Genomic DNA, 14,270 nt, shown 5'->3' with positions numbered 1-14,270 from the left:
TTAAAGTTACAACTAATTATATTGATAATTATAATTATAATCAATTATTACAAGTATTAAACTTGATAATTAGAGTTGATCATAGATCGGGTCAGGCAAAAATTTAGGCTCGTTTACTAAGCCCAAATCTAACCCGAAAAATAGGCCTAAAATTTACCAAAATCTAACTAAAATAAAAATATTAAAATTCGGGTCCGACTCGACCCACCCATATAACTAACTAATGAGTCTACGTACAAATTTTCACATAGTAAAACTCGAACTTGTAGGCTCTTTCTTTGTACCCAAACAAAGAAGGCATCAAATTGATACCTTAAGATTTGCAACTTGTGAAGTTGCTTTGGAGAGAAAAAAAATTGGAATAATTGGGTTCCAAAGCATCAATTAGTATTGGGCCTTAAAGGACCAAATCATTAATCCAAACATTTATTGGGTCAAAACCCATAATTTATCCATTAACTCACATAAAACCCAAATCCAAAAAGGACACAAAAGTAATTTCATAAAAACTAGGGTTTTTCATTTTTTTTTTTTTTGGAGTCTGTATAACTGATCTTCTAATCTCAGCGTATTACTTCCTTTCAAACCCTAGCTTCCTTCTTCTTTGAGATTTTGCTTCAGCACTCTAAGGCCCCTTACAAGCCAAAATGGGTATTCCTCACATTCGTTTAATTTGTTATTAGTCTCTTCTAAATCATAGAATTTTATTATTAATTCTCTTGTTTAATTGGGTTAATTGTTTTGTACTGATAGGTATTTCTCGTGATTCCATGCACAAGAGGCGTGCCACTGGTGGCAAAAAGAAGGCTTGGAGGAAGAAGAGAAAGTAATCTACAAACCCTTTTTCCTCCATTTTTCTTTGTGCTTTCATTCTTTTCTTTTTCTATTTTGGCTGTGATTGGTTGCTTAGAAAGTTAATTTAAAATTATTAAGAAATTGGAACTTTTATTCTTGTGATTTACTTGAACTAATATTCTACTTTTATTAGTTTTAGATTTAGCTTCATTTGATTGTGATTAAAAATTTTGGAGTAAATTTTGTTTGTTTTTATTGGTTTTGTTAATAGATTCAAATTGCTTATCGTTACAATTATAACCTTTCTAGCTTGTTTAGATCCGGAGACCTTGTCCATTTTTTTCTCTCATTATTAATAGGTTATTACACTTGATGTCTGGATGTGATTTTATCTCGTTTTCTAAATTTTGGTGATTTATCTTGAAAGGTATGAGCTTGGAAGGCAACCTGCAAACACAAAGCTATCAAGCAACAAGACAGTCAGGAGGATTAGGGTCCGAGGTGGAAATGTGAAGTGGCGTGCCTTGAGGCTTGACACAGGAAACTACTCCTGGGGAAGTGAGGCTGTGACTCGTAAGACCAGAATTTTGGATGTGGTGTACAATGCGTCTAACAATGAGTTGGTTCGTACACAAACTCTGGTGAAGAGTGCTATTGTTCAAGTCGATGCTGCTCCATTCAAGCAATGGTATCTCCAGCACTATGGTGTTGACATTGGCCGCAAGAAGAAAGCAGCAGCAGCAGCCAAGAAAGAAGGAGAGGTAGGACTATCTTTTCATGTTTTTATCTCACAGATATTGCTTCAATGACAGATGAATTAATATGTTCTAATAAAGTGGTAGTCGTTATGCTTTGTGTTTATTCCTTTTGTATTTTCATGTCTTCCGGAAAGAAATTGAACCTTGTTATCCTCCACTTTAGTGGTGTCTTTGCACTGTTCTTTTCGCTACTGATTTGTCCTCACTGTTAGAGTGATCTGCGATACGAGAGTTTAATTCTTATCATGCTATAATCAGTTTGTTTCTGCACCTTCTCGAACTTGGTTTACTACAAAATAGAAGTTATATAGCCATCCAAGTTGTACTGTAGGCAAGACTTAAGCATAATGATGGGTGGAAGTACCTGGTAGGTCCCTCTATTATGGAGCTTGGATCAAATTAGTCCTACTGTTAAATGGGCCAATTTATTCCTTGTACTATTAAAAGGAATCAAATAAGGCCAAATGTCAACAGAGTTAACATTTATTATTTGAAAAATGTCATTTGCTGTTTAACAGAGTTAGTTGTTTTGAAAGCTGTTACAATTTTGCAAACGAAATCTTTTGTTTGAAACTGAGCTGCAAATGGTTACTTTTTAAACAGTAAATGTTAGCTCTGTTACAATTTAGCCCTATTTGACTTTTTTAATGTTACAGAGATTAAATTGATCCATTTAACAATAGGACTAATTTGATCTAGTCCCTAAAATAGAGGGAGGTAATTATGTGCATGGTTCTTCTTTTAATCTTCCATTTGTCTATAGGAAGGTGAAACTGCTACTGAGGAAGTGAAGAAGAGCAACCATGTCTTGAGGAAGCTGGAGAAACGGCAGCAGAGTCGCAAACTTGACTCCCATATTGAGGAGCAATTTGGTAGTGGTCGTTTACTGGCTTGCATCTCTTCACGGCCTGGTCAATGTGGCCGTGCTGATGGGTATGTTATGTCTTAAAAAGTCTTTTTACAAAAGCCTTCCATCATATACCCTCAACTTCTCATCTTTGTTATTAGCATCATTGCTTTGTTAGAAGAGGAATGTTAATTAGACAGCTAATATACTAATTATCCTTGGGAATATTGTTTTGATTTGCTAGTCTCTTGGATGAGATATGTTTGGATTCACTTTGAACCTGGCAATTAGGCTCACTTTGGTACTTGAAACTTTTTCCCCACATTAGTCCTAGAATTTGATAACTTTTCTCAGTTTGGTCCTTGAACTTTGATTCTGTTATGTTGTAATGATGTGACACTGAGATTGTTTCACATCATCACTTAAAACTTTTAAAAATATATAAACTTGGGAAAAGCTGATGTGACAGAATCTTAGTGTCACATCACACTGTAACGGAATTCAAGCTCAGGGATTAAATTGGTAAAAGCTGCAAGTTTTGAGACTATAGTGTGGACCTAATTATCAAGTTCAGGGGTCAAAAATTACATTAACCCTTTAGGAAACAATAACTAGAATCAATGTTATTCTAATATGATGTGAAATGGGATTTATAGATATATCTTGGAGGGCAAAGAGCTGGAGTTTTACATGAAGAAGATACAGAGAAAGAAGGGGAAGGGAGCTGCCTAAAATTTTGTTGCTTTTAAGTATTTCATTATTGAGATCAAAATGTCCTTTTTTTTTTTTTTGCCTTACTTTCACCATTTGAGAACATTTGAAATTGTGTTAGTTTTGAGATTTTTTTTAGTTTGAATGTTAATTAGTGTGTACCATTTAACAGTACTTTTATATACTTGCATGTTGTAGTTTGAAGGTAGTATCTTGAACTTTATAGATGGAGCCAATTTTGGTTGGGATGTGGCTCTCTACTTAAATTTTAAAGGTGTCAAAATAGGCCCAATCTTGAAATTTTGACTTGAACAAGAAAAGGTGGGAGCTCATAAAATTTGTATTTGAAAAAAAAAAACTCAAATTCAAGAAAATCCAAAAATAACTCAAAATTTGTTACAATTATACATGTGAAATTATATTTGTGATTTAAATGTTTATTTGAAATTTTAATTTTGATTCAATCATACACATTTAAAAAAATAAACATATTAATTTATTTTTATGTTGGATAAATATAATTTATTTATTTATTCAATATGTAAACATAAAATAATATTATATTAATAATTGTTTTCATAATTTATAAGAATTGGGCTAAATTAAAATTTTATGTATAAAATTTCCTAAACTTGAAGTTCATGTATATAATTTGCACATTAAATTATGTTTGAGATTTTTTCAATATTTTTTTATAAAAGCTCTCAAATTTTTTTAATAAATAAAATAATAATTTTTAAATTAGTGTTGGTCGTTGTGTAAAGAGAAAATGTAAATTTAAACTTTAAATATCATATTATTAAAAGGAATGATCATAAACTTTGAACATAAATTATAAAATTGACATGAAAAGTATTAAAAATATAAATTTTAAGAAAATAAAATTATCATTGTGCATGGAAACACAAAAGCTCAATGCTAGTACCAATAATGTCTAGCAACAAATGACAATAAACATTTAAATTTATATTCAGATGTAAATTACATTATGAAACAACATAAAATTGCATTCAACCAAACTCCAATTTAAAATAATCTAAACTTGAAAAGGTTTGAGCTTAGAAAATTTCTCAATTTAAAAAAGTTTAAATTTGAAAAAATTTGAACTCGAAATAATCTGAATTTAAAATAATTTGATTTGAGCCCGTCGAATTGCCACTTCTAATTAGTTTGGTAAATACACCTCTTTGGTCTCTCTCAATTGAAGCAATTTAATCATTGTCAATTTTGAAAATGAGCAACTAAAGATAAATAATCACGATGTTAATGCTTTTTGACAATTATACATAATTTTAATTGGTATAACAAATTTAACCATTAATGTTTATATATATTATGTACATGTTGGCAAAATGCATAAATATTACGGGCTAGATTCATTAAATCGGAACCAAATTGATAGCATATGAAAATGTTACGAACTAAATTTGTTAAATCAAGATCAAATTGATAAAATATGTAAACTTTGAGGGCTAAATTTGTTATCAGGCCAATAAAAATAATTTACAATTAACGAAAAACATTATTGTTGTGATTAAATATCCTTAGTTGCTCATGTTTAAAATTAACAAGAATTAAATTACTTTAATTAAAAAAACAATTTACTTAATATCAAAATTGGGGTATCGAAAAAACTTTTTACTAATTAATTTAATTTAATTTTTCCGATCATATATGCAATGTCGTGCATGACGCCAGTGAGTATTAATATGGGTTGAATTTGTTTTATTTTTGTAAATAACAAATTTGGAATCAAATACCCATTATTTAAATTTATTTTGCTTTTACGAATAATGAAATTAGATATCTGAATCCATTATATGCATTTCGTTTTAAAGTTCTTATTTTAATATATATTTTGAGTATTTACAAGATTTTAGTATTTAACGTGGATTTAGATAAAAATACTTGGACTTAGTGTAAATAATAGCAATTAGCCACATCTAGCAAGTAATGTTATGAACCATATATAATAAGAATCTATACGTAAAAGTAATGGTACTAGATGTCGAATCACATTTTACCCCTATACTTAAAAATGAGCAAATTAGTCTATATATATTAAATCAAAGAGCAAATTAGCCCTTTTGTTCAAACTTTCATCCATTTCTACTATTAAGTGATATCATATCACTATCTGGTTATTTGAATTAGACCACCCACGAAAAAAATTCCATCAAATTTATTGTTTGTTAAAAATTCCATCAATTTTGCTTAAATTAATCTCTCCATGTTAGCATGAGATACACGTCAGGTATCATTGTACAGTTGCTCCATCAACCATACCAATACTTAACAGTAGAAATGAATGGAATTTTAAACAAGAACTAGCTTACTCTTTGATCTAATATACATGGATTAAATTTCCTATTCTTTACGTAGAAGGGGTAAAATACAATCTGATTCCTAATTCAAGAATATCTATGGTACTTTTACCGAATCTAGGATATCTGCTAAAGCTTATATGAATCTCAAGTGCATAACCAAATCAACAAAGAGAATTGTTATTACCATAAAACCAAAGTCAAAGTAACATTCTAATACGAAATCTTATTACCATAAAAACATTAAATGAGAGCAGAGAATGTGAGTAAAAACCAAGGATGAAGCAACTGTGCAATGCAATTCTATGGTTTGCCATATTTCTTTCTTAACCGTTCCTTAACAAAGTCATTTCGTGCTTTAGTTCGAGCTTGCTGAGGAGCAACGTTTACATAGGAGAGATACGTACCAACAACAAAAAGGCCTGCACCAGCAATGAAGCACCCCACAGTCATTGCCAGCTTCTTAGGTGTAGATGGGAAGCAAAAAACCATCTTTGCTGATCACCAAAGAATCATGTAACATAAACCAACCATGAAAATGCTCGAGTTAACACAGACAACAGATCCCAGAACCAAGAAAACTCCAATAATGTACACAATTTAACACCTCCCCTTCACGGGTTTAGGTGGGTAACATGTTATAAACCGCATAGTAAATACATGCTTTTTCTCAGAGGCAATTTGTCAAACACTTGGCGAACTATATTGATTTAACCTAGTTCATAATAAATTTAACCCAATTACAATGACGCCATGAACGATATAAAACTATAAACATGTTTAAGCACCATAATTCATGCCTTTTTTTTTATATGAAATAATTACTTCATATTTGTATGATATTACAAATTGAAACATAACAGAGAAAGAACTCATACCTCAAATTGCAATGCTTTAAACAGGCAAGTTCCCAAGGAATAGACTTTGTCTAATATTGGAATGTTTTGAACTTCAGATTTGACATAAAATAAGAAAAATTGTAATCCATTAAAGAGTAAGAAAGGGATGACACATACTCATTCAATGGTTGATTTTTTTTTTTAATATACTATTTGGGGCATGAGTTTGGATTTAATATTCAATTTGGTACCTAAGTTTTCTTAATTTTTTTCCCTTATAAAAATTTAGTTTTAATATTTAATTTGGTATTTGAGCTTTTTTGTTTCAATTAAGTACATATAGTTTTAATATTGATTTGACTACCGTTTCGGTTTTTAAAAAATTGGTCTTAACACATAAATTTTACGGCTGAGTTCAAAATGTAAGGGGCGCAAATGAGCTTTACATAATTGTCAAAACTACTATCGATACCTCCCAAATAATAGCTAAAATGACTTTCTAGAGGGGTATGGTATCGGGATTTATCAGGCAAGTCTCGATGCCTAGGCAACCATGTATCGACATTAAAGCTTGCAAGCCAGTAGCCAAAAATCCTTTTTCAAGGAGCATGGTATGTATCAAGTCTTATTCTTAAGGTCTCAAGACCTGACTCATGATTTTTTAACGACTATTCTCAACTAAGTGTCAAGACCGATACTTGACCCCTATAGACTGCAGTTAATGCACGAAATTAATGTTCCCAGCAACTAAAAGCTTCCAGTAATGACAACAATTAAAAGCTTCCAGTAATGACTCCAAATGATTCCAAATCAACGAGAGAGTATAAATATGATCGAATGAAATAAGAATGAAGACAAGAAATAAACTTACAAAGTGTGTTATGCAAAAATCCAAATTATCCAAAACACTTGTTGGGTCTATTTGTATTTCTTTACACAAGTATTTAATTGTATTTTGTAATATCTGAATTATTGTATATACACCTTTGAGAGATTTTAACTGTATATGCATCTTTGAGAGATTTCAATTCTACAAAGGAATTGATTCAAAGGAAAAAGAAAGTGAAATCAAACATGTAAATTTACATTTAAAGATGACCATATGAAACCCTTTTTTTTTTATCCATCTATGAATATGGATATTGCCTATATCCATCATCAACTAGAACGATTTCACCCCCTCCTTTATCTTTGTACCATGACTATAATTTCAATCCATTAAATGGAATGAACACCTAAGAAGTGTAAAAAAGAAAAAGAGAAATCTCATTCTATTCTTCGGTTAGTTCCGAAAAAAAATAGGGGAACAATGAGCAAAATCGTGCAAGGCTAACACGCATATGATGGAAGGATTATCCGTTGTTTAGCAACCAAGACTCTTCATTATCTTGTTAAGCCTAAGAATGACAGCTTGAGGATTGGCATACGATCCATCAAGGTAAATGGCATGATATTCCAATCCTTTCCACTGCGCTATCAACTGAAAATGTGGCCGTTCGAATTCGCGGCCAATAATCTCGAGGATCACTGTGTTAGGTGTTGCAGATACCATGTGCGTTAGACCAGCACCATGAGCACCAATGATAACTGAAGCATCTTGAATTGCTCGGATCTGTTCTTTCATCGGCATATGTGCTAACAACCCATTGATCAGGTTCACTTTGCATTTGAGATGATCAGATGCCCAGCTCTGTAATGAATCGAACACATGTTGTTCATTGGTAAGTCTGGATTCAACTTTACCTTCATGGCGTGGATGCGCTAAATAATCTTCTCTACGGACAAAGAGAACATTACGACCCGAGGCTGCCTTATCAGCATGATGTCTGTTTACCGGAAATCCAAAAGCAGCTCTGATCATTTCTCCGAACTCAGATACCCGAGCAGTTTTGTGGATATCAGGATTTTGCTGTAGATCGTGAGCAGAAACTCCACGACAATTTATTTCTTCACTAAGCCCTCTGAAAAATGGAGTCTCATATCCCAAAGGCGAGAAAATAGCATGACGGAAACAGACCGGACCTGTAAAGTTTTTCGCAAATCTAAGGCTCGAAAACAAAGCTTTCCATGTTTCTTCTAATTGTGTCTGGAAATGTTCAGCCAAGAACAAAAGATCAGCATTGTAGGATAATAAAGCATTACTAGATAAACAGTTTAAACTCAACAGATATGTTCGAAATATCGATACTAGAAAAAAGGAGGACCACTGATGACACGGTGAACTAATAGAACTTTAGGTTGGGGAAGCCTAGAAATTAAAATCAAGCAAATATTACAATCTAAGTATTTGAATTGTATCTCGGGACTGCCTGTGGAATACAATTCATTTTGTCTGTAATTGGGATGCAGGCTAGATTGACATAGGTATCTGAGGTTCACAATGCACTAACCGAACATTTCTCACTATTCCGTTCGGATAAGAAAGGACATCTCCCTGAGCTCGAAACAACAGTGTTCTTCTCATAAATTCTTCGAATAGTATCTCAGGATTTATTTATTATGGAATGCAATTCATTTTGCATGTATTCTCCCCGTGTTTCACTTTTTACTAACTGAGCATTCCACCCTAATCTGTTTCGGGCAAGAAAGGACAACTCCCTGAGCTTGAAGGCCAGTGATTTTCTCATAAATTCAGAGTATATGAATGACAAATAACATGGTGATAAAAGAATGATAATGTCCTAAAGAGAAGAAAGATGACAATAGGAACAGAATTCGGAATACCAAGCATGTATACCTTACAATGGCCATCAACAAAGACCAAATGTGGCCGATTAGGCAAGCCGGTAACCCTGGAAGACATGTAAGCACTGTACCAATCCGTCACCGTGTGGTAAAGGTTAGCATACTCAAATCTTGTTACCAGCAATGTAGGTTCCTCTACCCACTGTAATCAGAGCTTTTCCACATCAGAATCCATAAAAGCAGAACTAACAACATTCGACAAATCGAATCAAATTAGTAAGATAAATGAAGAAACTAAACAGCCAATATAGTAAGAATTAAGCTAATATTCCATAAAAAAAGGGCAAAAAACTAGAAGAAAATTAACAAATGAACCACTCTGCTTACGAATTATATCCATGTTCAAAATTGGCATTATAATCAAAGAGTTCACAAACAGCTATTAAACTAATAAATTAACTAAAACCAACTAAGAAAAGTTAATTCTAACATATTGAATTGCATAAATTCTAATTCCGTATCTGCATTTTTAAGCATTAATTTTCTAAATCAAACAAAACCCAGAATTAGAAATCCCAGAAAACATTAAAATATCAAAGAAAAATGTAAACTAACCTCTTGACAATCAAAATCATTTTGACCCACAATAACAATAGACCTAACTGATTCCCTTATAGGGTGCCTTGTAACATTCTCAGGTAAAATTTTATGCAAGAACTTATACCCAACAAGCTTCCTTCTCTTTAACCTTGATTCAACCACAAAAGCTCCATCTTCAAACTCAGGCAATTCTTTTCCTTCACTTCTCCCAATAACATCTTCAAGCTTTTCACCACCACCTGACATCTTAATCTTTCCAGGATCCATCCTTATCTTCCCACCTTCACAAATTGAAGTCCTCAAAGTCTCTGAGTAACGACACCTAAACCAACTAGACCCGGATCTCAAGGCGGCCTTTACGGGCGAAATGTTGTATATCTTTGTGAACCCATTCCCGAAATAAGCTTCACATGAATTTAAAGCTACGGCTGGGGAGAAAGACCAAGGTAGATATGATGGGATGGTTGGCCAGGGCTTTGATGGGATGATTGGTCGCGGGGGGCTTGACAAATGGGGTTTACGGTGTAGGATTTTTTTGGGAAAACCCTCCGCCGCCGTCGTGTTACGGTGGTCAACCGCCACATGATAGTGGTGGTGATTGGGGTGGCTGGAGGAGAAGTAACCATAAAGAGAGATGGAGTTTAGAGCTAATAGAGCTAAGAAGATCTTGATAAAAATTAATTCTGCCTTGTTCATGGGTGGAATTTTTTATTCTTATTATTATTATTTTTTAAAAAGTTTAGGTTTTGTGATTTTAAAATTTTGATGATTTTAAGGTTTCTAATTTTTTTTTGAGATTTTGGGTTTTGATGATTTTGTTGAAAAGCAAAATCAGTTTGAATACTAAAAATTATATGAAATTAAAATTTTCTTTGTTAAAAGAAGGGTTTCTTTAAAATTTACCCAAAATATTTATTAATTATAAAATAAACCACTTTCAAAATCATGTCTGTAAAGATCCATTTTGAACAGTATGATTATATAAAACTTTTAGGACTTAGATTAAGTAATTACCCTTTTAGATTAGGTATAAAAGAATTAGGTAAAAAGTTTAATTTTATATTTTGTGATTTGGATAGTTGTATTATATAAATTAAAGATCGAAAAATCTAGTACTATAGGTAGAGAATTATATACATGAAAGTGTTGTATTGAATTCCGGGGTTGGTAGGGGCTCCGACCTTTTCTAAAAGAATTTTTTATTTATTTAGATTCCTTTATAATTTATAAAATTTTATATTAATAATGATAAAATTATACTTTAACCCTTTAAATTTTTAAAAATTATAAAAATATAAATTATTCTAATATTTCTTTGAAAACTTCGCAATAATTACCTTCCTCTCCGAGCAGAACTGGGTGCCCGACATATCACAACATCTTCCCAATGCCCACTATGTGATCAAGCGGACGAAACCATCGACCATCTCTTTCGAACATGCCCCTTCCGTTTGGATCTTAGTATTCTATCTGTCCGAAGCAACTTGGTGTACCATACATCAGGGAATGGATTAGTCAGTGGATTCAACAATAGTCCAAGACATAACTCAGACACCAATCCATGTACAACGAATGGATCCTAATCCTTTGGCCAATTTGGAAACACAGGAACCAGGTCTGTTTCTCCAACCAAACACCAAATCCTACGTAAGTGCTAAGGGGTGTGCAACTTTCCCATCAACTCTACCATCTTTTACTCAATTTGCTCACACTTACTAGTCGCACCGAGGTTGGAGATAGCATGCGACATTTATCGGAGCCAATGCTCAGTCTAAACCTTCCACCCTTGCGGTAGCAAATTGCCGGATACGCCTCTCTCCCTATATACATGTCCACACATTGCACTGGTCACTCGAAACTTCATAGCCAACTCCTGCTAGCTAGAACGATTTTGCTAAAGGTGAAACACCTTCTGATCCTGAAGGTTCAACTGTACTTCCCAAACTGCAAATGGTACAAGTTAATTGGCAAACCCAAAGCATAATGACCTCTACGTTCTCAATTTTACTATCTCAACGAAAAACATATTTGATATTTATATCAATTTTTAAATAAATTTATTAGATAATTGTATAAAAAAGAAAGAATTATATATTTTTCATTACATAACCAATGAATAATTCTTAAACCAAAAACAAAGAATCAAAAATCCAGGCTAAGACCAGATTCAGATCTCCAATGCCTTGCTTTCTCAAATCCATTGGTGTAGTTCTCAAAATCCTCTATTGTTTGATCAATCTCTTCTTGAGTGTTCATCACAAATGGTCCAAATTGCACCAATGGTTCATCCAGTGGCTCACCTCCTACTAATATGAACCTTAACAATTTAGTGGACTTGTTCCATGCCTCTAACCCATCCCCATGTCCTAGAAGAAGCAAATGGTGAGCAGTCGCCGATGATTTCGACTGCCCAAAGATACCCTCTCCTTCTAATATGTAAATAAAGGCGTTCCACGGTTTAGGTATCGGTTGTTGGAGGTGAGTTCCGGGATCCAGAATGAAATCCAAATACATTGTTGGGGTTCTTGTGTAGATTGGTGACTTTGTTCCCAAAGCTTCACCGGCTATAACCCTAACTTTGATTCCATCCTTTGTGGTTTCTGCAATGTTCTTGCTTGATATTTCTTGATACTTTGGTTCCATCCTGTAAATGTTAAACAAAAACTATCAATCCGACACCCGTGTCGAATTTGGAAGGGGGTAAGCAAGGGTCCTAGTCGCTCAAAAAATGAAAAATTGTACTTTTAGTAAGTAAATAAATGGTAAAATTATAGTTTGCTCCCAAAATGATAAAATTTTGATTTAATCCTCTTAAAAACTATAAAGATATACGTTAATACAATGGTACAATTTATCATTGACCATTTAATAAGTTTAAGATTTGAATCTAACACTTTGAACTAGAGCAAGAGGTGGAATTTAGTAAATTTGTAATCTGTTTTAATCCCTATTTTAATTTTATTAAACTTGTAAATATCTATTTAATTGAACCGGGATTTAGTCAACTGATTTATATAGTCACATTTAAAAAGATTATTTTCAATAAATATGAGTCCGAATTTCTTTTCTCGAACCTCATTTTTATATAAAAATTAAACTTACATTTTATATTTGGAGGAGAGATTGACCCATAGTTGAAGACCCTTTTGGGTACCATGTGGTGAAGGCATCTCAGAGTGGACAATGCCTCTCCCAGCAGTCATCCATTGAAGATCACCAGCTCCAATGGTCCCTTTATGCCCTTCAAAGTCTTCATGTGTAACTGACCCCTATTGCAATATCAACCAAAGGTAACTTTCATTTCATACACTTTTGTTTAAAAACCTTAATTAAAAAAGGGTTAAATTTATTTTTTGCCCCTTAACTTAATAAACAGGTCTATTTTAGTATATGTATTTTTTTGGGTCTATTTTAATCATTTAAATATCTCAATACCCAATACATATCTATCTATCTAATAATCCAGGTAAGATAGATTATCAATTTATCCTGTATGAGTTGCTTTCTTTGAAGTTAAACTATCACATCTAATTTGACTTTTTTTCTTTTATGAGTTATTATTAGTATTTATTATTTTAATATACTTCATGTTGGTTTTACGGTCTATATTTGGAGTTCGTGGTTATCGTTCTTAATAATATACATCAACACATAATTTTCCAATGAAAAATGAAAAAAAAACAGAGTATGTAGGTTTAGCTTCTTTTCTTTTTTGCTAAATATGATTTTACTCTGTTTAATGTGTTGATTATAGTAGAATTAAATTGTTAAAATGAAAATATATTCTTTGATTGATAAATTGTATACCTGTATCATGTAGGTGACTGTCTCAAATCCTGTTAACAAGAAAAACAGAGTATGTATAAGAATAACAAAAACAGAGTATATATATTTTAAAATAGGAATTAAGTTCCCGACTTTTTTTAATTTAAAATTCCAATTCAATAATTAAAACCGTAAGTATTTTTCATAAGAATTTATTAATTTGACTTGTTGATTAAGCTATCATTTGACAAATTTTAACTTTTAAAGGGAAATGGACTAAATCTCAAAATACACAAAAGTGCATGGACTAATAGCATATTTTAACCTATATAGAGAATTGAAAATCAAACCTCTGTGTGGATGATCAGGAAATCCAGCAGGTGCTGTGACTGCAATTTCCAGAATCGAAACATTACAATATAGATATTAAAGAAGACAGAAAACAGAGCAAAAAACAGAGTGACACTAACCTGAAAATTCATCCAAAACAAGGAAAGGATCAAAGTATCTCAACTCAAACCTGCAAAAAAGATGAAAAAAAATATACCCTTTGATCTAAATTGCTCAAATTCCTTCATTTTAATGAAAAAAATAAGCACCAAATTGATCATATATATATATATATACCCAAGTTACCTGCCAATGCTTCTTCTCACTATGGCTCCAACACCTTCATGTTGTGGCTTAGCCAAAAACTTCCTCACTACCAATCTTGGTTCATTTAAACCAACACAACTATTGTTTTTCTCAGGCATTTCTACTACCTTTTCAAAAAACACTTATACAACGAGACGATTAATCACTGCTATTGAAAGTGGATATCAGAAAAACGAATTCGGCTTTTTCTTTTGGGTTTTGGGATTGTTGTGAAGAAAAGGTAAAGAATGTGAATGAATATATATAGGGAGAAAAGTGAAAGAGAAAGAAAAGATTTGTTAATGTGTAT

General features: G+C 32.5%; 4 protein-coding genes across 5 annotated transcripts; 1 reads left to right on the top strand and 3 right to left on the bottom strand.

The window, feature by feature from the left end:
- The first annotated feature begins 507 nt into the window (after positions 1-507).
- On the top strand, positions 508-3,359 carry LOC108450032 (40S ribosomal protein S8-like). The gene is made up of 5 exons (XM_017747458.2): positions 508-651; positions 754-826; positions 1,223-1,556; positions 2,317-2,486; positions 3,057-3,359. Exons 1-5 carry the CDS (start codon positions 648-650, stop codon positions 3,130-3,132), a joined length of 657 nt encoding a protein of 218 aa, XP_017602947.1. The 5' UTR covers positions 508-647; the 3' UTR covers positions 3,133-3,359.
- Positions 3,360-5,591: 2,232 nt separating this feature from the next.
- On the bottom strand, positions 5,592-6,959 carry LOC108452393 (uncharacterized). Of its 2 annotated transcripts, none has more exons than XM_017750175.2 (2): positions 6,314-6,959; positions 5,592-5,927 (listed from the first exon to the last, which is right to left on the bottom strand). In XM_017750175.2, exon 2 carries the CDS (start codon positions 5,925-5,927, stop codon positions 5,739-5,741), a length of 189 nt encoding a protein of 62 aa, XP_017605664.1. In that variant the 5' UTR covers positions 6,314-6,959; the 3' UTR covers positions 5,592-5,738. The 2 variants fall into 2 exon arrangements, with proteins under 2 accessions (XP_017605664.1, XP_052883397.1); XM_053027437.1 differs by having other exon boundaries at positions 5,592-5,932; positions 6,314-6,945.
- Positions 6,960-7,266: 307 nt separating this feature from the next.
- Positions 7,267-10,387, bottom strand: LOC108450816 (beta-1,2-xylosyltransferase-like). Its single transcript, XM_017748591.2, has 3 exons — positions 9,575-10,387; positions 9,012-9,161; positions 7,267-8,360 (listed from the first exon to the last, which is right to left on the bottom strand). The coding sequence occupies exons 1-3, from the start codon at positions 10,253-10,255 to the stop codon at positions 7,638-7,640; spliced, it is 1,554 nt and encodes a 517-aa protein (XP_017604080.1). The 5' UTR covers positions 10,256-10,387; the 3' UTR covers positions 7,267-7,637.
- A 1,174-nt stretch (positions 10,388-11,561) lies between these two features.
- Positions 11,562-14,270, bottom strand: LOC108451980 (pirin-like protein At1g50590). The gene is made up of 6 exons (XM_017749704.2): positions 13,961-14,270; positions 13,795-13,844; positions 13,675-13,713; positions 13,367-13,395; positions 12,662-12,828; positions 11,562-12,203 (listed from the first exon to the last, which is right to left on the bottom strand). Exons 1-6 carry the CDS (start codon positions 14,077-14,079, stop codon positions 11,702-11,704), a joined length of 906 nt encoding a protein of 301 aa, XP_017605193.1. The 5' UTR covers positions 14,080-14,270; the 3' UTR covers positions 11,562-11,701.

This window comes from Gossypium arboreum, chromosome 5, assembly GCF_025698485.1.
Source record: "Gossypium arboreum isolate Shixiya-1 chromosome 5, ASM2569848v2, whole genome shotgun sequence".
Taxonomy (NCBI): domain Eukaryota; kingdom Viridiplantae; phylum Streptophyta; class Magnoliopsida; order Malvales; family Malvaceae; genus Gossypium; species Gossypium arboreum.
The sequence above is the reverse complement of the archived record's forward strand: the minus strand, read 5'-3'. Positions and strand labels throughout refer to the sequence as shown.